This window comes from Amyelois transitella, chromosome 21, assembly GCF_032362555.1.
Source record: "Amyelois transitella isolate CPQ chromosome 21, ilAmyTran1.1, whole genome shotgun sequence".
Taxonomy (NCBI): Eukaryota; Metazoa; Arthropoda; class Insecta; order Lepidoptera; family Pyralidae; genus Amyelois; species Amyelois transitella.
This window is the reverse complement of record NC_083524.1, coordinates 2,388,901-2,414,249: the sequence shown is the minus strand read 5'-3', so window position 1 is coordinate 2,414,249 and position 25,349 is coordinate 2,388,901. Positions and strand designations below refer to the sequence as shown.

General features: G+C 35.4%; 1 protein-coding gene across 5 annotated transcripts in view; it reads left to right on the top strand.

Moving 5' to 3' along the window:
• Positions 1 to 25,349, top strand: part of LOC106136631 (protein kinase C and casein kinase substrate in neurons protein 1) — a 100,118-nt gene that overhangs the window by 29,227 nt on the left and 45,542 nt on the right. For 2 of the 5 annotated variants that reach the window (XM_060950215.1, XM_013337237.2), the window contains exons 1-3: positions 4,185 to 4,461; positions 13,406 to 13,650; positions 19,822 to 19,970. In XM_060950215.1, the coding sequence (XP_060806198.1) occupies positions 4,442 to 4,461; positions 13,406 to 13,650; positions 19,822 to 19,970 (414 nt within the window). In that variant the 5' untranslated portion in view covers positions 4,185 to 4,441. Of the gene's footprint in view, positions 1 to 4,183; positions 4,462 to 13,405; positions 13,651 to 19,821; positions 19,971 to 25,349 lie in introns of those variants that run through there. The other 3 variants (XM_013337240.2, XM_013337238.2, XM_013337239.2) reach the window with 3 other exon arrangements.

The following is a 25,349-nucleotide window of genomic DNA, read 5'->3' as shown; positions in this document are numbered from 1 at the left end:
ATTGCTTTATACTACGCATCTTCTCTGATATAATACTTTCAATTCTGCTTTCTTCAACCGATATCGGTTATCTCTGGCGAAAACATTCCGAGTTTTTGAGATTGCCGCTAGTTTGTGAGTGCGTCAAAAAGCATTGCTTTTGGAATGGTTATTTATAATGATTTTGTATGTTAAATCTTTGCTTAGTTATCAAATTTTATACAAGATAAATGAAGTTGTACCATCTGCCTTATCGACTGCGTTAACATCTTGATTATTTGTAGTTAAGCTTTTCTTTTTCTTAACTTTTATAAAAGCAACCGATTTGTGGAGTAAATAGATATTTTTCTTCTCTCTTCATAATTTTTAATATGGATTGAATTTGACAATAATTTCGGCCAACTCTGTTCGGTAACAATCAAAGGGCGTGGCGCTGCGCACGAGTCACTACAATGCGTCGTCTATGATTTATTTACATAGACCGTTATGCACTTGCGCCTCAATGTAATTTGAACTGGTTGTGTTGTGACGTTTTGAATTATCATCAAATAAGCTATTTTATCCTGCCTGAATTCCTTGGTTATTCGTAGGAGCTTTCCTTATTACGTTCAGAGCTGTTAGTTTCGTCAGAGCAGTTAAAGTAAGGGTAAGCTATCTGAAAGACACCACATGTCATTAATCATTAAGTTTTAGTCACCTCGCACGTCATTCACTGGAAAAGACAATAGTTCAATTCTTGGGACACGCATAAGAAATTATAACAATTTACAACTATTAAATTTACGACTTCATCAAACTGTTGTTGGTAGTGAATGAAATATTCACCATGATACATGCGTCGTTCTAAATATCGTAATGGCGGGTCCACATGCGATCGAAAGTGGCCGAGACCTGTAATTATAGTTCGTCTGTTTGTGTGTTGGTACCGTTATTGTACTTACTAATAACCACGCATCAGACTCCACTTGGATTTCTATTAGTAGGTAAGTAACTATGAATGAGCCGTGTGGTTTCCGGCACCGATACAAAATAAAAAATAGGACCACTCCATCCATGACATCCATTCCCATGGATGTCCTAAAGGGTGACTTATTTAATTATAAAAGAAAGATATTATATAAGTTAATAAAGCATATTTTATCAATCCCCATGTGTCTTCATTCGTAATAAGCAAAAAGCTGGTTGCATTAAAAAGCATACAAAACCGGAGCCGTCCCATTAAAAGCCCGTGGGATGCCGGGGAACACCATAAATATAGGCGAGAGTTGGGTAAAGCTGTGAACGAATACACGCGAGTATTGTAAGTGACAGTAACTGTTTCCGTCAGTCGTTTTAAAAAACTCGAAGTTGTAGGAAATCGAAGAAAAAAATGGTGTCTTGTAAGGAAGCAGACGAAGAGAAAATTATTTTTTCACAGACACAAATTGTGCCTAAAATATAATTTCATTAAGAATGAAATTCTTTTAACCTTTTAATTTGATTATTTAATTTCTAACAAGATTCAAAACGGAAAGGCGTCTTTAAAAATTTCAATTAATAATCGTTCAATTCTATTTCTAAATTCCCAACGAGATTCTAAATTCAAAATGGAAAGTGCGTTTCGTGTACACTTAACTAAGCGCATCAGTCCATTCCCAGCTTTATACCATTCCTTCCTTGAGGCAGGTCGGGGCGCATTCCACAGCACTAACCTCTATATCAGAATAGGCGGGCTATTCACATAAATATAAGGTGCATGCCGTTACACAATAATGAGGGCACAGAAATGTGTACTCTCTTTCACTTATGTGTGTCTCATTTAGGTAGATAATATTCAAAGTGAATTCAATTCAAATTAATAGAAATAAATTCTATAAGAAACAAAATAGTTCACTTTGAATTGTGTCGCTTAACTTCAAAGTCGGATAAATCCACTCTACACTTTTAGAAGATATTCAGAAAACAGTGATAATAATATACACACTTTGATTTCTAAGGCAGTTTTTATTTTAAAATGGCAACAAAAGTTAATAAAACCGTCCCTTTCTTAAATTATAATAATTTATCAATTCGTCTTTGCAAAAATTTAATTTTAAGATTGGATCTACCCATATTCGATATAATGGAATGCATTTTATCCATCTTTGAAAAAACTTATGATGGATTTATATTATTTTGATTTAACCTGTCTGGATTTAACTAGATTTAAAAAAATACGACCCGAGCTAGGGATGTGCTCTATGTGCTCATGACGATATCACGGTAAATTATCAAGGGTCAAACGTGTTAGCTAACTGAATAGAAAGAAAAATAACATAACTTCCTAGTTATGTTATTTTTCAAACCATTTTTTTTTATTAAAATAAGGTGTGACAAAATTTATTAAAAACGAAGTTTTTTTTTTTTATTAAAAGAGTGAGTAACAAAATAAATTATTTTAAACAAAACTTAATACTTCTTCTGAGTCATCATCTGCAATCTCTTCTTCGAGCGTTGGTCGCCCTATCACATTTTGACTGTTGAGCATATTTTTATAACTAAAAAAACTAACTAACTAACTGCGGCAACGAAGCCCAATCTTGTTCAAAGTGAGTTTTCAGCAATTTGCGAACATCAGTGAATTTTGGTTCATTAATCGGAACTCCAATTGCATATTCTCTGGACAATTACTTATACAGATAGTCCTGTATACCTACTAAAAGATCGGAGAGGTCGTATGTAAAACAAAACTTGTTTCATATTTCGTCACATCCAAATTATTCTGTAATAGTAGAATAACACAATAGTAACTGTAGGTAATTGAGTCGATAATGGCTAGCCACATCACTAGCGCTGTCTGAAAATTTCAAATAACGCTTGCATACGTATTACAAATTTACCGAATATTCGCTCTTTCCTCTTTCTTACGGCGAGTTTTTATATTAGGCCGTTTACGGGCATTACTGGGTGACACAATTTTAATAGAATTATCCATGGAAACGAAGTAATTACCCAAAATAAATAATAAAACACGGGAGCGCAAGTTGTTAAAAGTCGTAAACTTTACGTCAATTGTCGGACATATTGGATAAAAGCAATGCGTTGATTGGTCGTCATGGATATACCATCATTTGAAAAAAAATGGACAGTGGATATATCTGGCTTTCATAAAATGATATGACTTTGACTCTTAATTTCTCACAAACTATGTGGATTTATACACAACTGACAAAATAGATTCAAAGCTTGTGTTTTTTTCTTTTTAACGATATCAAAATCTTAAAAATCATTGAAGAAGGATTTATCCAAGTTTGAAGTTATGCGACACAATTCTCCTCTACGTTCGTTCTTGCGTAGGTACCTTTATATTGCAAAACAAAATTAGAAATAGTAAGTATTTGATTGATTACAAAATGAATAAAGTATTAAGATCAACCGATTGACTGAAGTTGTTCCAATCGATTCCATTTCATTATCGATTTACTAGAAATAGAATAAGGTTCAAGAAATTTAAAGCTACCGTGAGGAAGTCGGTGGCATGTCTGTTATTTTAATAATTTGTGCTTCAAACGGGCTCGTCCGCTCATATTACATCCAAGATGTAAGTAATAACATGAAATAACATTATGACATTTTTTGTGTGAATGTATAGACATCCGCTTTTAATATCAATGATAAAGACTGTATCAAATCTTATCACAAAACATTGCATCACTTTTTCTTATTATATATTTTATTTCGTATCTACCGATTTGATTATTATTTTTTTGCGGTAAACTTGGTATTGTATTTGGAATAAAATAAAAAAAAAAACAGTGTTTCTTCTGAGAAACAACTAACTATGTATGTGATCCGAGGTGATTAATTAACTGTCCTCTTGTATGACAATATGACAATTTAGAATTTCTAAAGATCAAAATATTAAATTAAAAAAAAATTACGTAGGTTAGCTAAATGTTGCGAAGTGTAGCATTAAAAAAAAAACCCGACATTCTCACGGGAATTGGAAATAAACGAATTTTTAGATTTAAATGGGCGGGTTCTGCTGGCATAATCTAGTTAATTACAAAATTAACGTACAAATCTTGGATTACAAAAATGCCCTTCCTTTTCAAAGTTTTTAAGCCCAGGATACAATAACAACAACAACGACCGACCAAGGCGAGTGAAACGCGCCATCCTTAATTCGGATTTGTTAATACATACATAATTGCGTTCCGTTCGCGGGAAATCGCATTAGTGCGCGGGCGCCCGGCGGAACCGTTCCGTTCTCTAGTTTCACCATTGAACCCGCGACTTTTACGTCCGATACAGATATATTATATACTGTATTCACTCGTCCTGTTGTGTGTTGCCCATTTTGTATTGTGTCTTGGATTTGTGGTTTTGTGATTTGTGTTTTTTTTTTGTGTGTGTGTGTGTGTGTGCTATTGTATATTCTATCGCAGTGTGAAGCTTTGCGAAAAGGACGTTGTAAAGTTATTAAACGATCTGCTGTGATAGGATGAAAATACCTGATACAGAGTGAGTTATTGTAAATTAATTGTTGTTTTCTTTATTTGATGCAGTTTTTACGCATTGGTATTGGATGTGGTTTACACTGTTTTCCTAGACAATTATGGAACGTAGACACATATAAAAACATCGTGAGAAGTCGGTCCAGCTAGTCTCAAATATATAAGTATATTTGTTGACAATTTAGATTTGTTATGCCAAAACCGTAGGTCATAAATCACAAGAATCTCTAAAAACCATTATCTGCAACACATATGATATGATTAAGAAATGCCATGAATAATCTTAATTGCACTCGATGAAAAATATATTGTAATAAATTAGAGTGTACCTACGTTACTTTACATTTTATTCAGTTAAGTGACTTTATCTTATGCCTGTTTTAAATTTCAATCAGTCCAATCACAATTGCCCTCGAGTGTACACTAGTAAACCTGTCGAAGTTACGACGTCCCGTCCCCGGTACGGCCGGAGCCGTAACTAGACTACGGGATAATTGAACGGGTCAGATGAACGAGTACATAAACATGCACTTCCAGCACGGCCTATGCTATAAATAGAACTGTTTGCTTTGCAAGTGATTGTGCTGTCGTGGCTAGATGAGATTTTTTCTGATAGGAATTACGTGTTCGCTAGAGAAGGAATTTTAATTTTAAACAATTAAAATAACATTCGGATTTTGTTTTTATTTTGGCTTCACTACTTATAAATAACAGACAGTTAGACAGACAAGCTTTGTCAAATAGCCACAAAAATTCAGAACTAGATATCTGCAATTATTTCCCCTCTCATTTTGGGACATTTCTGAATATAAATAAAGTAAGAGTAATTATTAGATTGTAATTTGATGTTTTTTATATTTTCTATTTTCCACTATTACATATAAATATTTTCCACTTTTATCAAAAGTGGAACAAAATCGCCAAACTTATATAAAAATCAGCATCTTCCGTAACAAATATTTTTATAACGACGTAGGTACTAATTGTTATCTGCACCTATAAAGCTATTTCCCAAGAAAATTGATGTTCTTTTCAATCGATTACAATTAAAAACGTGTGTGTCAGGTGAAGTCGTAACGAAAGTAACGTTTCGCCACCAACCGCTGCACTACTAACCGTATCGCTATATGAATGAAATCGATTTGTATCATTTCGCATTTCCTCAACTCGAGCGTGACGATTCTCGATACTTATTATTGCTATTGCCCGGTGTTTCTCAAACTTTAGTTACACATTATCTTAAGAAAAGTGGATGAAGTTACAGCAAAAACCAATTAAAAATTAACTTTTCGATTAAAAAAAAATGCTTTTAATTATGTTGTATAATTTTTAAAAAGTACCTTTTTTAATTTTACTTGGGTGTATTTTACAGTAAATGCATTTCGTGACATAATATTATTATTATACGTCTCCTTATTTCTAAAAAACTACTTAAGTTGTTATCAAGGTCAACCAATTTGTATGGTCTAGTAAAAAATGTTTTCACTTTTTGCTATTTGTTTCTATTGCACTATTTTATATAAAAATGCACCCTATGTTTGTCACCCATTCCATGGAGTCACCAAGGCCATGGTTTGTGCACCACTGACTCGGGAAATTACTTCTCTGTCGCTCAACTGTTTTTTATTTTCAGTGGGAAAGAGACAGAGTTGTCGCACAATCGTTTTCCAGTCCGGGTAATGTCATTGCGCAGTAGATCTCGTGGGAATTTCTTCTTACACGCATGATGTATATGTGTTTATTATTCTGCCAAGTCAATTAGACCACTGGCTGGCCGCTTCTTTTTCTCATATTTAATACGCCCTTATCGAGATAAATCATTAGCTGTAATGAAGAAATGTTTAATAAAACTTTCAAAAACACTACAGAAAATATTTTTTTTTAGGGGTACTGTTATCTTAAAATTCGTAATAAATAATATACTATAGAAATGGTAAGTGTTGTTAAATGTGACGTTGCAACAGAAAAGTCGATGACCACACATCATTCAGATAATCAATTTCAAATTTAAAATACAATATGGCATTACTGTTGACTTATTTTATTACGTTTTTTAATAGCTTACGCTACGTCATATATTAAATGTGTAGGTATAAATGATTTAATCTTATTCGCCTTGTTCTACCCTTCTTCTTCCTGGCTTTAGTCCATCCATCCATAGGTTACATCCTCACCACTCTAGAGAGGAGCCTGGGGTATGTCTTTATCCATGGATCCCGGATTAGGTGAGTTGGCTTGTATGAAACCCACATTATGAATTTTGATATTGAGTGAACAAAAGCGATATAGCGAGTCTTAATCTGAGATCAAACGCCGCAGTTTCATTATAGCTATACTCTGCTAAACTAATACAGTAGTATACCACTATTATTAGTGTCTGTGTAAGTGTGAGTGTGGAAAACATCTCTTACAGCTGCATAAACATACGTTAGAACACTAGTTTAAATGAAACAACAGTAATATTATTATAGTTGATGGTCCCACAGTCGTTATTTTAATCACTATAACAGAGGTTGTGTAATTCTTTCATTTTTCTTTATATCTGGCGGCCTATTACTGTTATGGAAATATCACCAGGCTGTGCACAGTAAATAGCATCACTTTTATGATTTGCGATAGAGAGGATGAATATATTAAGAGTAATCATAATAGCACAGATTCAAATAGGCCCTTTATCTTCTTAGTGCTGTGGGATTCTAACTAAACATTGCTTATGATATATCGTGTTTGTGGTAGATATATATTCATGTCCTTGTTTTTGTTATTGGTAGAAATGTTATTTTCCACTCAATATTCTAACAACAGGCCAAAGAAATTCAAAAGTAAGCTTTCCAAACCCAGGTAAATATGAAAGAGTTCGTTTTGATCATAGCCTGACCTGTTCTGAACTGATGATACTGATACTTGCCATAGCAATCATCATGCAACTGTTACGTCCGCAACACAATTAGGTAATACAATAGGTTTCCAACACTCGATATGTTAACTCATGAATCAGCCGTATCCACAGCAAGGTCGCTTCGCTTATAACCAGCTAATTGTGTCTGCACACCGGAATTCTACCCTTAAAACTTTAGTTGTAAAGACGATTTTAACATATTCATGAGGAGTTCTTGTAAATTTTGAGTTTTCTCGACTGCACACGTATCGTTCAGTATTTGTGCGTGGTTGGGTTGAGATCCTTGTCGAGAAACGATGAATTAAGTCTTTCTATATTGTCAGTGATCAAATTAATATTTGCTAATCTTAAAAATTAGTTTTAAGACCGGTTTAAACTCTCACAAAGGAAATATCTTCATCTCAGGCTCGGTGTTATACTAACTTGTCGTAGTTAGTATAACACCGTATTAAGTCGGAGTTGTTTTTAAGTCTTTTTATACCAATTCTCCTCGTTTGCATTTATGTTTTGTGTGACATTTTCGAAGATAGATACTTCTTAACGCAAGTGTAGTGTAGTTATGACGTGATCTTTTGGAATTGCGCCAAAACTGACGTGTTTACGTATAGGTATTATTCTGTGATTCACTTCCTACATGACCCCGCGGTCGAGAGCTGTTAAAATTTGGTCGTAAACGTTACTTAGTCTTCAGGCTCTTGTTAGAAGTTTTGTTACTTATTGTAAACTTTATGATTTGTTTGTTTCTGTTAGTTAATTTCCGTATTATTTTTAAACTTAACTATTTTTGTCTTGTTGTCTAAGAACAAGGATCATCCTGATCATGTTAATGTGAAGTCTAACCTCTGGAACTTTGTGAGTAGGAGAACTGTTATACTGTTGAATCTTAAATAACTTTAATGTTTCGTTAGGTGTCAAGTAACAAAATAAAGATGTTAAAATATGCTTTTTAGGGATCAAATTTCTAGAAGGAACAAACTAAGAAATTAATGTTAATCGATATACAATTAAGATAAACTAGAAGTTGTTAATTTAATAGAAGCATTTGAATTTCCAAATGGAAATGTTCTTACAGGTTCAAATATCTCTATCTCCAATAACGAAGTGTAATTTAATTATTGAGGTCGTTAAGTTACTATCGAGGCCCGCATTCCGTTCAAATTACATCTAAACGCTACGTATTTCATTAAAATCATCTCTGAATTCCACAAACAGATTCTGACAACTAAATTGGACGCAAAAGACCGTTCGTTTGCCAGTTTTATGTTTTTGATGCTCAGTACAAAGTTAACAAGTTTTGATAATTACTTTTGCAAATTTATATAATATATCTTGCTTGGTATTTATATTAAATCACACATAATTTGTACATTTAAATTTACAAAGTCATGCATAAACCACCGGCCATTTTGTTCTCATACTTCGCAGCAATTCTTATTCAAAACTTGTTTCAACAAATAACCGTAAATTAAAACTTATTAATATTCAAACTCATATTTATATTTCGAACACGACAAAAAACTAGAAAAAAAAGGACGATTAGCGTTCGGATACGCGCTGGTATTCTTGTCTATGAATAGAATCGCGTTGTTTATTTACCGCTGGTATCACCGTGATAATATCACCTCGCGGCCGTGGGAGGAACTTGATGATCTAATGCGGTGAGACTGGATACGCATACCAGTTAGTATAATAGCCTGCTCCTGGGAGGTTATACGCGACCATCCTGCTACGAGTGTATCCCGAAATATAGAATCGATAAAAATACTAGTTCCTTTTTCAAACTGGTTATCGCTGTTCGGATACGTGGATAGAACATAGCTCGGGAATTTTTGATGGAACAAAGTTTACCTTTAACTTGGTTCTTGTAAGGCAGTTTTTGACATCAGTGAAAGTGTGTTTCAGTGAAATGACTTACTTAAAGTATAGAAGACGCAGACTGAGAAGATGTAAGGGCAAGCTGTATCATATGCTCCACTTTTTTGGGTAATTTTCATTTTGATTTAAATTTATTGGCAGAACATACATACATGTCAAAATTAATGGCGATCACGTACTGGCAAGCACAGCGTAGGAAAGCCACTACCTACTAGCTGTTCAAAAGACCATATTAAGGATGCAGTATTTGGATAAACGCCGCTTTTAACCGATAAAGTAAAGTTAAGTAAAGTAAAAATCTTTTATTTTCTCCAACAATCGTACATGAAAAATACATAGGTTATAATAAATTGTTGTTACCAACACCGATTGAAAGAGACTGGAGACTGATGAAGGCAGGACCCGTGTTACAGTACTCCAGATCTTTTGAGGGAGACAAATAAAAGTCCCAGTAGTGAACTTTTTCGGCTGAGTCTAAAACGGTTGATGGTACCAACACTCGATTGATCCATGAACGGTTCGCCCCCAGAATCTTTAACCCCTGAACGTTTCACCCACAAACGTTTCGCCAACGTCCTTACCTCACATTAGTTGTTTAACATTAGTTGACGAACATTTGTGGATCGATTGAGTGTTTCAGACTCTTTTTGGCTCGCTCTTAAGATGCCGCTCTCTTATCGGCCCTGCACCGGCTTTGAAAACCTATATAGCCGTCTACATCTAACTCCTCACTTATTAAGTTGGCACATGAACCGTAGAGAAAACGAGACTTTGAAATGACATTGTCGTTTTTAAGGCGTTCTCATTTGTTTCGTATATATGTCCAAATATATTGATCTATTATTTTTTTCTTTTAAATTTTCTTCCCGAACAATATCACGACATCCATGGAAAGCTATGGAGTGGTTCTATTCTGCAGTGTCTTTTGACGTCTTTGTATTTTAAGAAACAATAATAAAGTCAACCGAGATTTGCTTTTTTTATCAAAAGCTTTTATTTAACTTGCAATGAATTTTAATTATAATTCTTAACATTTGTATTCAGAAATTAATTGATTAATGTTGTAAAGTTCATGTGTATTATGTACCTAGTGGTTTGTCATTAAAACTAATTACAGTTATTTCGCCTTTGGCATTGAACTTGACATTTTGCAAACACGCCAGCAATGCGGCCGTCACAGTATATCAAATAGTGCTAGTGTATAGTGCATAGCTGTGCCGTGTGGTTCCCGGCGCCAATACAAAAAAGAATAGGACCACTCCATCTCTTTCCCATGGATGTCGTAAAAGGCGACTAAGGGATAGGCTTACAAACTTGGGATTCTTTTTTAAGGCGATGGGCTAGCAACCTTTTCTGTCAGTCTTTTCAAGACTGTTGGCTCTGTCTACCCCGCAAGGGATATAGACGTGACCATATATATATGTATGTATGTTACATAGCTTTAATCCGCGACTTCGTTCGCGTGTAGATTGTAAATTCATAGGGTACAGTTTTTGTATACTCTCTGTGTATGTAAAAAAACTTATATTATTATTCCAGGTAGTATTGATTTGATAGTCCCAGTGCAATATATTTTTAAAATCAATAGTTTAAGTTTTTAAAGAAATTTACCTATTATTATTTACGTCTGTGGTATAACAAATCCTCAAAGTATACAACATGATGGTCCATTTTAAAGTTCAAGGGACATTCTACCAGTTTCATTAAGTAATAAATATTTATGAAATCACATAGCAGCGGTGGTACCATTCGTAAGAGTTGCGTACGCGACGTTAGGCTGCGACAGTATGATTTTTTTTAAGTAATCTTGGGCTCCGTCAGAATAGACATGATCCAATATCATACTCTGGGCGTCATGAGAGACAATTACAGAAACACATTACAGAACATCTTAATAGAAGCTATTATGTATTATGTGTGTTTGTATGTATGTTTGTCCGCGACTACAGACGAAATAATAATACATTATACCAATCGGAGAACCACCTTTTTTTGAAGGCGAATAAAAATACTTCTTGACTTGACCTAGTTCTGAGTAATAGTTTCATTAATCATTCCACAAAATAAACGAAACAATTATCTGGATTCGGAACTGATTGGTCAACTTTAAATTGAAATTTCAACAGCTATAAACACTGATAATGTTAATGTGTGTTAATCTGGTTGTTATTACAACATGGCAAAGGCGGTCTTTTATTTCACTAATCCGATTGAATTATTCACATAGTGGGGACAAGTGGGACGATTTCGTACTATTAGTAGAAATGGTTTCAATTCTGTGGGACAATACTATGGAACTAGTGAGATGCGGTGTGGTTCCCGGCACCAATAGAAAAAAGAATAGGACCACTCCATCTCTTCCCCATGGATGTCGTAAACGTCGCGACTAAGGTATAGGCTTATAAACTTGAGATTCTACTTGTAGGCGATGGGCTAGCAACCTGTCACTGTTTGAATCTCGATTCTTTAAGCCAAATAGCTGAACGTGGCCTATCAGTCTTTTCAAGACTGTTGGCTCTGCCTACCGCGCAAGGGATATAGACATGATTATTATGTATGTATGTAGTGAGATAGACTATTACATTCATAAATTCACTCCTCATTCCTCCTAAAGATGTAGTCTACCTACCCCTGTAGGTAGAGACTCATACTGCATCTCACCATCTTCATCCACATTGACACTACTCGCTTTCGTGCAAGATCGACGGTGTAGGGTATTCTTGACCTGACCTTTTATCAGAGTGTCTTCTAGTTGTCCAAGATTTTGGATTGATACCATGTATTTGTGTACCTTTTTAATATGTATTTTATCCTATGATGTCCTCAAAATGTCGAGAAGGGCCCACCGGAGGGTTTTTAGTGAGAAGGCTGGCACGTTAGATGCCAGAAGACTCCATTCCATTTCAAAAAATCACTATATATGAATCTCAATTCCATATTTAAGACTATTATATTTCTTTAATTTTTTTTTGTGGCGGCCAATCCTACACAAACATTAAGCTAAACCAAAATCGGTAACTCACAATTTATATGTTTTAACCTGTTTGTCCTTCTAATGGGCCGATGTTCGTTTTTGTGTCCTGTCACAATATTTACAAACATGAGGGTTCTTGGAGTATTTTTCCCCGGCGCATAATATTAAGCACTCTCTTATTAAGTTTTCCGATTCTGCCCCAATGTGGGTAATTTTTGTCAGGTTTTTTGTTACATACGAGTATTTTGTAGTGATATTAAATGAAGTCGCTCGCTGAATCTGCAGATTTTGATGTCGTATTCATTTTTACACAAATATACGACGCAAATCTATACAAAACACTGCTTAAAGGATTTTAGCTAGATCTCAAATTAACCGTGTAATCAGAAGTACTCATATAATCCAAATTATCATATCTGAAGCCTTATTAAAGGAAATCACACAAATAAATTTCAGAATTGTGCAACAGAGACTGGGTAATGTATATCACAAATTACCTGTAACTACACTGTATGTACTGTACTACTGTATGTATGTATGCTAATTCGAGATTAGTATTAGCCTAATTGGAGCGTGTAATGCTTCCTCTCTTTTCACTTATTGCTCAACATAGTTTTGAATGACGCATAACGTTGAAAATTTATATAAATCGTATTATGTGACGTTCAGGTAAAACGGCGTTGTTGGCATGAGTGATGAGGGATAATTTAAAAATTCATAGACTAACGACAATCTTTATTGCGCACTAGTTTTACATTTTTAACACTTTGCGACGCGGAAGTTCGACCTAACAATTTCATTAAATGACGCCAAAAATTCCATACAAAATTCATCACGGACATAACCGTACTGTTATAATAGTATAAAATATATTGAACTCTACCTCGAAAAACTACGTCTATAGCCGCGGAGCGGTTTTTTAAGTTGTCCAAGCAGTGTTAAAAAGTAGATCATAAAAATAATTCTCCATTTCACTAATTCAGGGTCATGAACAAAAAGCGCATCACGGGCTCCTCTAGAGGTGACTGTTATCCAGATTCTAAGGGCACAAGTGTATATCTAAAAACTGGCGTATGACATTTTTCAGTTAGAACTGCCTTGTATTAATTGGGTATTTGTGTGGGTTGATCGCTATTGGTACAAACATACAGAATACAGACTGATATTATTATTTTTTTTACAATTAATTTTCTCTTGTTCCAGAGGGGCGGTGTGTGAGTGTCGCACCGCCATGTCCCACCACAGCGACGAGCAGGCTCTCCTGAGCGTGACGTCAGACTCTTTCTGGGAGCCCGGCAACTACAAGCGAACCACACGGAGGATAGACGACGGCCACAGATTGTGTGGCGAACTACAAGCGCTGGTGCAGGAAAGAGCAGATATAGAGAAAACTTACGCAAAGAGTCTAAAGGGGTGGGCGAAGAAATGGAACGATCTTATTGAGAAAGGTTAGTAACTCGTTGATTTGAATTAATAGTTCTGTTCTAAACTTTGACTTCTAGTCTAGTCCTGAGCGTGACGTTAGACTCCTAATTTTATTCTGAGCGTGATGTCAGACTCCTTATCTTGTCTTGAACGTGACGTCAGATTTCTTATCTAGTCCTGAGCGTGTCGTCAGGCTTCGTCTTGTTCTGAGCGTGACGTTCTAATTATTTGGGCAATACAAACGAATCTTATAATTATCCTTGCAAGTCCTCCAAATGAACTTAGCTTAAGCATTTTTGAAACTGTTACGACGTGATATATGTATTTATCTTTAGAAAACCACCATTCTTTATAGATAATTGGCTTAAAAATTTTACCGTGATTGTCATAAAATTGTCACCTAATTGAGATTTAGCTTTAGAGTTTGCGCATAATAATTTAAGTCTATCAAATCGGCTTCCGTATAATTAACGTTCAGTATAATGAACGTATAATTTTATTACACTGGCTATATCTTAAGTTTACAAAGCTACGGGAAGTTTAATCGGGCTTTTATATGCGCAGTGGCAGCCTATTGGGAGCTAATGAAAATACGATGAAAGCGTTACGTATTGTATCAGGGACAAATACAACGATTTTGAATCGAATCGAAATCGAAACGAATCGATGCCTAAATGCTTACCTAATGAGATAAAGACGTAATATATGTAGGTACATATACAATATTCGCATACAGGTGTCTGGTTAATAATGTTGCCATATTAATGTAAACATGTGGTAACAGTTGTCCAATCGACCGGTTAAGCGGTTGGTTGAGACAACACCGTTTCACAATGGACGTGTCCACACTTGCAATTCAGTTATGTGAACCGTCTGACACACATAATTTATGTGAAGCAGATTGGTGGGCGAAACGTATAATATATTAACGTCTTTGGCGCTGACGGGCTAGACAGAGCCAACATATTTGCAATGAAATAAAAAGCCGCGGTTAGCTGGTTTAATCACGATGTTGAGTTTAAAATCTATCATTAAGTCAAATAGCTGAACGTGGCCTGTCAGTCTTTTCAAGATTGTTGAGCTCGTGTCTACCCCGCGAGGGATATGACAGTGACTACATGTATTTATGTAAAAATCATAAATACTGCAAGTTCTAAAGTAAAGGTAATGCTAGTAAAATTTATTCATCCTCCTTATATTTATAAATGCGAAAGTTTGTAAGTATGTGTGTGTTTGTTTTCTCTTTCAGGCGAAAACTTAATAAAATTTTGTACACGCCTAGTTTTGTATCTGAAATTGTGTGTTTTTTTCCCGAAATTTCTACGGGTACAAATCTCCTGGACGCAGTTAGTTGTCCATACGTCTATGGGATACCAACATTATGTAGCGAACATTTGTATTTCTGTTCATTTTTTAAATCGAATTGTCTCAAAAGCTATTTCGAGTTTATTTGGCACAGAGACAGAAAAACTCTTTAGTAGAAAAAAAAGCTACTGTTTTTTCGGGAAATTCCCACGGGATCAAAGCAAAAGCAAACAAATTTTATCCACACGTTGTCAATATTTATAATTAAATATTTTTTTTGTCTTCAATTTCACGTCACATCGCGTTTTATGAACTTTGGTCCAAGTAACGTGTTCACGTATAGTAAAAATTTGTTAACACTAGTTCAGAATTCACGCGAAACGTCAAGCATAGGTATTTGTAATTATTTAACGAAAAAGGCATGTTAAGATGGTTTGGTCATGTGGAGAGGACGAATGAAAGCAGACTGACTAAGCAAACATACAAGGAAAGGTCGGAGTGGGAAGGCTTTTAGACGAACGTATCTTGTTCAAATTAAGGACGTCCTGGCGAAAGGTCAGGTCAAGAGTACCCGAAACCTGAAGAAGATGAAGCGAAAGAAGTATGCAGAGATCGTGGAAGTGTAAAGATTTACCCTTCCCCTCCGGTAAAAAGGTGTGATTTTATGTATGTAGGTATATAAAATGTTGAATGACATTATCCACCAACGCCGCCGCTTAAACGAAAACGGTGTAAAAGCTAGTTCGTTTATTACCACTAGACCATCATACTACTTGACTAGTTATTGACTGTTGGTTCTGTCTACCCCACAAGGGATATAGACCATCCATACAGACCAACTATATTTATGTATGTATGTATGTATCGTTTCCCACTAGCGTTAACGTAAACGCATCGAATTTCACTTGTTTCGAACATTTTTCACGATTACACAATCGAGTACAAAGTGGAAAGTGTTGGAAAACGAAAGGTAATCGAGTGTTCGGTAATCGATCACGTATTCGGTTCACAGGTGCGTATTACACATACATACAGTATGTGTAATACACAGTGTGTATACAGAACTGTGTTTAGCGCTGATATCTTGTCGTGTCTTGGGCTAAAGCCCTTATCTCTTAAGTCTTGGGATTTCGAGGCATATTTCAGCCTTTCGACAGAAAATCCAAGGGCGTATTTACACAAAGACTATAATCCGCTATACTAATATAATAAAGTTTGCAGAAGATCTTAGTGAAACTGTGACACAGAAATGATTTACATATACATATTTAAAAATGTAAGGGATGATTACCGTCCGCGTAACATGACACGCGCGATTCCGTTTTCATAGGCGTTGCAATCGGAACAACTATCGCTGTCCCGTTTCACGTCATAATAAAAAGCGAAACGGCGATAGTTTTTCGCGCGATAATAACGGCGTCGCATGTACCCATGGTACGGCGGGTGATCGACTGAAATAAAGCCTGCAAAGCACAACCCATGCCGTTAAAACAAATTTTGAATTCCATTTCAAATTATATGAAAGTGAGAGTTCTTATTATTTTTTTTGGTGCCGGGAACCACGCGGCACTACGGTAGATTCTTTATGGCCTACATTTCCCGCGGAATCGGAAAACTACCGGGAAATTTTCGTTTTACGCAGACGTAGCTGCGGGCGGTGTCAAGTTTTATTATAAAAGCCAACGAGTCTCACCTTAGCACTAGACAAGAATAGATAAAATCTCGCTGCTCCGCCCGTGGCGATGTAATTTGCGTGTTAACATCCTCAGTTCATGTCTGTGATGGTTATCTGTGAGATATCATCATTGTTCCCTTTAATGTATAAATAAATAAGTATGTATTAAACCTTAATACTTGTTATTTTAGCAAAGACTGAGGTATAAGGCTTATAAATTTAAGATTTTATCTTTTAGGCGATAGGCTAGCAACCTGTCACTATTTATCTATGTAATTCTATCATTAAGCCAAACAGCTGAACGTGGCCTAACAGTCTTTTCAGGACGGCTGGCTCTGTCTACCCCGCAAGGGGTAGAGACGTGATTACATGAATGAATGATTATCTCAACCACTAGACCACCGATACTCTCTTCTCTTAAAAATGAACCTTACTCCAACAAAGTAAACAAACATTTATTCATTCACATGATGTAATCAGTGAAGTAATAATAGACTTCGGCGGCACGATAAGTGTTTTGTTTTGTAATTCACCCGACTGGGCTTGTAAAGAGGTGCATAATAGTATTCTTTTACATACAGGTACTTACGCGAATTGACATTGTCGGTCTACGTCATACGTAAAGTTATCGAGTTTAATAATGAAATGTCATGAAAAAGTCTTACTGTAATCTGTTATATATGTCTTTGGTGGACAGCACATCAATCATCGATATTTCCAAAGATATTTCTTCGTCTTCATGAAGTAATTTAAAAAAATTTAAATATATTAAAATTTATCTAATGGTATAAAAATAAATAAAATCGATCCGTTAAAAATTTCCAGCTCGTTTCCCACTAGCGTTAACGTAAACGCATCGAATTTCACTTGTTTCGAACATTTTTCACGATTACACAATCGAGTACAAGTGGAAAGTGTTGGAAAACGAAAGGTAATCGAGTGTTCGGTAATCGATCACGTATTCGGTTCACAGGTGCGTCTCGCAATTACAACTCTATACGTACGTTGATTTTATAAGGGCTGTTTGTTGAATACTAATAAGATAGAACAGGAATTTTTTTTTTAAACTGATTTGTATTTTGATCAAAATTATCAATTTCGAGCACTGTGGGATAAAATAATTGATTTTTTTTTTAACTAGGTACGCTCGGTAGGTGCTGTAATTTTTATTTTTTTAGGATAAAAATTTTTAAATAAAAATTCAATGTTTAATAAAAAAATGTTTTCAGTTGATAACTAAACAAATGTTCTCTGCCAAAAGAAACAGATTATGAAATACGAACGTAATCAACCTACTGAAAATTGTAAATATGGACCGTCGTTTTCGTCGTGTTTAAAGAACACTCAAAAAGTGTATTAGATAACATTTAATTTAAAATGCGGCTGAAAATAAAAATAAATTCATTACACAAAAACTTATTCGAATGTTGAACGCCGCGGGACGCCAAATCACCATTTAAACGTGACAGAATTGCTCGAAACGAACTGAAATAATTTTAGCAACCCCATTAAAATGCGAGTTGCATGCTACGGAAATCGAAAGTGGCGAATAATCGATAAAATTGAGAAGCAGCGCATCGGCGGCATGCGAATCGACTCGCACCTGTTACGTCGCGTTGGCGAGTGTGATTCGACTTGTGAAAGTAGTTGCAGCACAAAACTGATGCAGCATAAAAATTGGCACAGAAGGCGAGCTACGTCTACGTGCCGTTGTTTGGTTAGATCGCATTATTGTTTGATATTTAGAATTTCTACGGGTAGTAATTAGAGCTTTTGATTTTTTGATGTTTTTGATAAGTTCAAATTGATTTGCAAACTCTTAAAAGAGATGTAAGATTTATTGGTTTTATTTATTCATTAGATGGAAGCGTATATTTGATTCCATGTAGAATGATTGTTTGTTGGGAAAATTAACTATCATTTTTCAGTTTTCACTGATATTATGTGAAATTAATAAGGGAAATCAATGTAATAATCATAATAACTTATGATTTTTTAAATGACGTGTTTCATCTTTTTAATCATAACCGTGAGGTTTTTAAGTTTAATCACAATAATATCACGCCAAATTTCAAAATTAAAAATGTCGCACGATGATTGAAGTATATCTTCTGTCTTGCATTTTGCTATGTCGTTGTTTATTATGGATGTAATTATGCCAGGTCTGCCTGCGCCTGCGCACCGTGATGTAATTTGCGTATGGTTGCCCTGCCACTTGACTATCTCGTCTCGTCAGTATATCTTCGACTTTTAAGGAACTATTTAATTTATTTAATCATTATTTACGGGTTGTTTTTATAAGTGGTTGGATGATGTAATATGTACGCGTATGTATTTATTTAACTTCTATATGATCGTAATCGTTCGTTCACTTTTAGTAGTAACTTACAGTTATTACAAGAAGTGAGTTAATGAGGAAATTATTAACTCATAACTGTATTTTTAACCCACTTCAAAAATAGAGAAGGTTCACATATATACATACAATCACGTCTTCATCCCTTGCGGAGTCGACAAAGCCAACAGTCTTGAAAAGACTGAATGGCCACGTTCAGCTATTTGGCATAATTATGGAATTGAGATTCAAATAGTGACATGCTGCTAGCCCATCGCCTTAAAAAAGAATGCCTAGCTTTCAAGCCTATCCCTAAGTCGCCTTTTACGACATCCATGGGAAAGAGATGGAGTGGTCCTATTCTTTTTTGGTATTGGTGCCGGGAACCACACGGCACCAATACAAAAAAGACACATTACACACACACACACACACACACGTTTTACGTAATACATTCATATGATTGTGTTAACTGAACCTCAATAAGTTATGTGCCAAACCGGTCATCGGACAGTTACCTAATAATGATAAATGTCGTGGGTGTTTTTATAAGCTTACTACATACATATGGTCACGTCTATATCCCTTGCGGGGTAGACAGAGCCAATAGTCTTGAAAAGACTGAATGGCCACGTTCAGCTATTTGGCTTAATGGTAGAATTGAGATTCAAATAGTGACAGGTTTGCTAGCCCATCGCCTAAAAAAAGAATCACAAGTAGATAAGCCTATCCCTTAGTCGCCTTTTACGACATCCATGGGAAAGAAATGGAGTGGTCCTATTCTTTTTTGTATTGGTGCCGGGAACCACACGGCACATTTTATATGTACCAACATAATAATAATATAATCTGGTTTCTTATAAATTTTGTTCGTCCCAGGTCCCGAATACGGCACAATGGAAGCGGCGTGGAAGGGCGGCATGGAGGAGGCGGAGAGGTTGTCAGACTTACACCTGGGCGTGCGGGATCGATTAGTCAATGATGTCATAGCGCAAATCAAGAACTGGCAGAAGGACACCTATCACAAGGTATGTTTCTTTTAAATAAATAAATTTGATTATGGCTGGCTGAATAACAGGGCTGTGATTTGGCAACAATAAATATAGAACACTTAAGAGAACTTAAGTTAACTTTACTTATTTGAACACACTATATAGATAACTTGTTCAAATCAGCCGACGGCCACAGATTGGTCGTTCCTTTTTGAGTACTGGTAGATACAAAATGCCATAGGCTTAGAAACGTATTTAACAGATTAAGTTGTATAAATTTTAATAGAAAAGATTTATTTTCAAAATTGGATACAAGGTTCCTATCACTTATTGACGTCACATAACTTAAATCTAATTATATTGTAGAAGAAGCGGCGGAACAAACTACAGTGCAGCATTTTCATCGGACGTATGTAATAAAATACATAAATAATAAAATAGAACCTGTCACTATTTGAATCTCAATTCTATCATTGAAGCCAAATAGCTGAACCTTGCCTATCAGTCTTTTCAAGATCGTTGGCTCTGTCTACCCCGCAAGGGATTATTCGCTATTTACCAAGTAAAACTTTAAGTTAGTGGTGCGATAAAGTGCACATGTGCATAGCATACTGTAAAATACATACATAACTTTTGAGTGCCGTGTGGTTCCCGGCACCAATAAAAAGAAGAATAGGACCACTCTATCTCTTTCCCATGGATGTCGTAAAAGGCGACTAAGGGATAGGCTTACAAACTTGGGATTCTTTTTTAGGCGACGGGCTAGCAACCTGTCACTATTTGAATCTCAATTCTATCATTAAGCCAAATAGCTGAACGTGGCCTTGCAGTCTTTTCAAGACTGTTGGTTCTGTCTACCCCGTAAGGGATATAGACGTGAAGATATGTATGTATGTAACTTTTGAGTGAATATAGTTACGACTCGTAGTATGATTGATGTGCTTGGGACGTTGAAACTAAACTATTATTGATACGGTCGGTTTATTGACGGCTGATTGATAGCCGGGGCTGTCACTGTGGATCGTCGCAAACACGAAGGTAACACTAAGTATTCTTCTTCTTCTAAGTGATTATCTATACTAATATTATAAAGCTGAAGACTTTGTTTGTGTTGAATGATTATAAATTTATAAAGTGGTTTATAGGTGTATCTATAAACATTTCGTTACCAACTGTCTTTGTAAACGTACATATTTCCTTTTTCCGCCACTAGGTGCGCTACTTTCCTTGTCTCTGCTCTCTGTTTTTTTTGTAAAGTGTAATGCAACAAGTGAATAAATAAAACATTGGTTAACAAAAAATCTACGAGTTTAATTGAAAATATTGCCAATCCACAAAAGTTTGTTTGTTTGAACGCGCTAATCTCAGGAATTACTGGTTCGAATTGAAAATTTTTTTTGCGTTGAATACACCATTTATCGACGAAGGCTTTAGGCTATATAACATCACGCTGCAACTATAAGGAGCAGAGAAGTAATGGAAAATGTGGAAAAAAACGGAGCAAAATTAAACATCCTTGAGGGCTTCAATGATGCCTAATAACTTTTCCACGCGGACGAAGTCGCGGGCACAGCTAGTAGAGTTTATACAGTAACATTATATAATTATGATTCATATACATTGCTTGCCTGATCAAATTATATCATATGTATATGTCCACAGTTTTAGGGTGTGCCATACTTCAAAAGGTAATAATTTATCCCCTACACGGTCACTCGTTTGTCAGTGGTAAACTGCAATCTTGAAAATCGCGAAGTGAGCACATATTGTTTACATACATACATAAGATCACGCCTCTTACCCGGAGGGGTAGGCAGAGACACATCTTTCCACTTGCCACGATCACTGCATACTTCCTTCGCTTCATCCACATTCATAACTGTCTTCATGCAAGCTCGCCGGTTTCGGGTACTCTTGACCTGACCCTTTACCATGACGTAGTTATCCTTTTATTGTTTAGTTGACTGAAAGAAATCTATCTGCAAATGATATGTATGTCCCATAGGAATTGTATTTAGTACCCTTTTAGCGTCACAAGCATGGCTTGGCAGCGTGCCAAATCGACGAGGTCTAGCTTCACTTTGTATAATGAATATCAATGTTACGTATGAGAGGGTACTCTCTTATCATAGAACATGCTCGATTACATACATATAATCACGTCTTTATCTCTTACGGGTAGATAGAGCCAACAGGGACTGAAAGCCGACGTTAATTTGACTCGTCATTTGAACGTGGTGTTAGAGTTGTTACGTATGTATACCGCTTTTAAGGCATAAGATTTTTTTGAGATAACATAACATACAGTCATGTCTTTATATCCCCCGCGGGGTAGTCAGAGCCAACAGTCATCAAAAGACTGAAAGGCCACGCTTAGCTAGCTTAATGATAGAATTGAGATTCGCCTCGCCAACCCCTTAGTCGCTTTTTGTAACATCCATAGGAAATAGACGGAGTGGTCCTATTCTTTTTGTCTTCTATTGGTACCGGGAACCACACGGCATTTTTTGAGATACCTATTCACAATTTTGTAAAAAATTAAATTATTCGCGAGGTCTTAAATTAGTAGTGAACTATATTGTATAAAAACGACTAGTTATATAAAAATTAATATATATTTTCTTTTATTTTCTTTAAGCTGTCATAGAACATTCAGGTGCATATCATTCAATAGTTATGCACCGTTGTTGCATGTCTAAATTTGCCGACAGAACAATGCCATTGGTAACACGAGTTAACTCATCAAATTACCGATCATTTTGCAAACAATAAGCGAGCGTGATGATTCATCGTCGAACTAAACGCTAGTTTACACGTTATAATGTTGGAATAAAATAGCTTTTATCTTTTCATTGGGGTGGTTATTTCTCTTGTAGTGGTACAAGAGAAATTACCTCCCCAATTACCTATCAACAATTCTTAGTGACTCATTCATATAGTCACGTCTATATCCCTTGCGAAATCCCTTGAAAGATTGTCTTAAAATTGAAAATGCTGACTGAAAAAACTGATAATCCGAGATCGTAGTCATAGGCGCACCCCGGGCTCCATTCCAGAGAGGTAAGTTTGGGTTGGCGCAACCGGGATGATAATGAGCTAAGAATGTGATGAATGAAACATTTTTATCAAACTATTTTTTATTATAAGAATATTTTCAATAAAATTACGAATCGTATCAAGATTGTTTCCCTTTATTTCAATTCCTAAAGAAATGGACTATAATTATAATTTACTAGAGGCCGACTTCATCCGCATGAAAACCCTATTAATCCCGCGGGAACTCCGGGATAAAAAGTAGCCTTTTTCTGGGTCTTCAGCTACCTACATACTAAATTTCATCGTAATTGGTTCAGTAGTTTTTGCGTGAAAGAGTAACAAACATCCATACTGACATACAAACTTTCGCATTTATAATGTTAGTAGGATATTATAATTACTTATGGAAAACCCGATTCCATAAATCAGTGTGCACGAACCTTACTTGAATAAAACAATACAAGTAGCTTCTGGTGCATCCTTTTAATATTAATCTCAGCCTTGAATATTATGACGAAATGCTGAATAACACGCCATAAATAAACCTCCTGCTCTCGGCTCCTACATAATAATCATATGCTAACTAATAGATTATACAAAATGTGGACGTTGTTATATGATCGAATCAAGATGGCAGTGGAATTCTACAAGATTGGGACTGGAATTTTTTAACTTATTATTTAATCAAACATTAACAACGATTTTTGAAGCGAAAATAATATACATACATCAATTCACACCTTCTTCCCAGAGGGATAGGCAAAGACTATAAAGGCTAAGGATTAACAAAGACTCTTAACTGATAGGATTATTAATTATTCTATTGAAATAAATTATACTGCAATTTCTGTATTAATGCTCCTGTATGTTTTTGTATACAAAGTAAATCATTGTTTATTTGTTTATTATTTTTTCGCGTACATAATACTCTATGCCAAACAGCTGAACGTGGCCTGTCAGTCCCTTCAGGACTGTTGGCCCTGTCTACCCCGCAAGGGATATAGACGTGACTATAATGTATATATGTATAATACTCTATGCGCAAACATTATACACAGTTATGTATATACATACACACATTACATATAAGTATAAATCACGCCTCTTTCCTGGAGGGGTAAGCAGAGACTACATCTTTCCATTTGGCACGATCCCTGCATACTTCTTTCGCTTCATCCACACTAATAACTCTCTGCATGCAAGCTCGTAGATTTTGAATACTCTTGACCTGACCTTTTGCCAGAACTACCTACTCCGATTTTAGTATATAATTATTATATGCTTCTTCCTTTTTCTTATTAAACTTTTCATTACAAAGCTGCATGTAACATCATTATGCACAATGTTAAAAATAAAACCATTGCGTAACTCTCTAATAACAACATACATAGGTGGAGGACGTTTCCGTCTGTCTGTCACGGACAAACGTCGTCGGACTTTAAAGGAGAGCGTGCTATGTTTTATTCATGACTCGCCATATTTGTATGTGGAATTAATGATACGTGAGTTATGCTGTTTTTATATACATGTATGTATGTATGTATATGCAGAAACAAATTTGTTTGTAATAGCTCGTTACGGTTCAAGTTTAAAGTCAGGTGAAGGCCGGCGGTAAATTTTTTAACTCTGGATCCCAGGTTATTTACTCTACATACATAAATTACTTCACATGAGCTTTGGAAGCGGTAGTAGTTATAATTAGATTTAAGTGATGTGACGTCAATTAGTGATACCTTGTATCCAATTTTGAAAATAAATCTATTCTATTCTAATTACGATTTTTTTCCGGAGGTTTAGGCAGAGACCACATCTTTCCACTTGCCCTACATAGTTTACCCTACAAAAACAATAAGTAGTTTAAGAAAAGCGGCTTCATTCAATTATTTATTTATTGTCATGATTTTTTTACGTACTTACTCATAGCAAAAAGTTAGAAACCGTTATAAAAAATTAAACTTTCTTCTTGGCGTGTCAATATTATTTCGAAGATTCACTATACACAGTTCTTAAAATATGGATTGAATAAAATTACAATTATAGTGCCTACAGATATACGTACTAATATTATAAACGCGAAGGAATTTTGTATGTTTGTAACCTCTTCACACTTAAACCACTAGACCGATTTCATCAAAACCTGCATATGTATAAAGTAAAGAGGACTTAGGGTACCTTTCACACGGGTGGAACCGCGGACGAAAGGTAGTAAGATTATAAAGTACTAACAACAAAGAATTTAGATAATAAATTAAACAGGTGTTATTTTATAACAAGCTTTATTTTAATAACGTTTAATAAATATAAATCTACATAAACGAGAAATTTTTTTCTCGCTAACCAAATGAATTACCCGTCCGACTAATATGAATAAGCATCGCA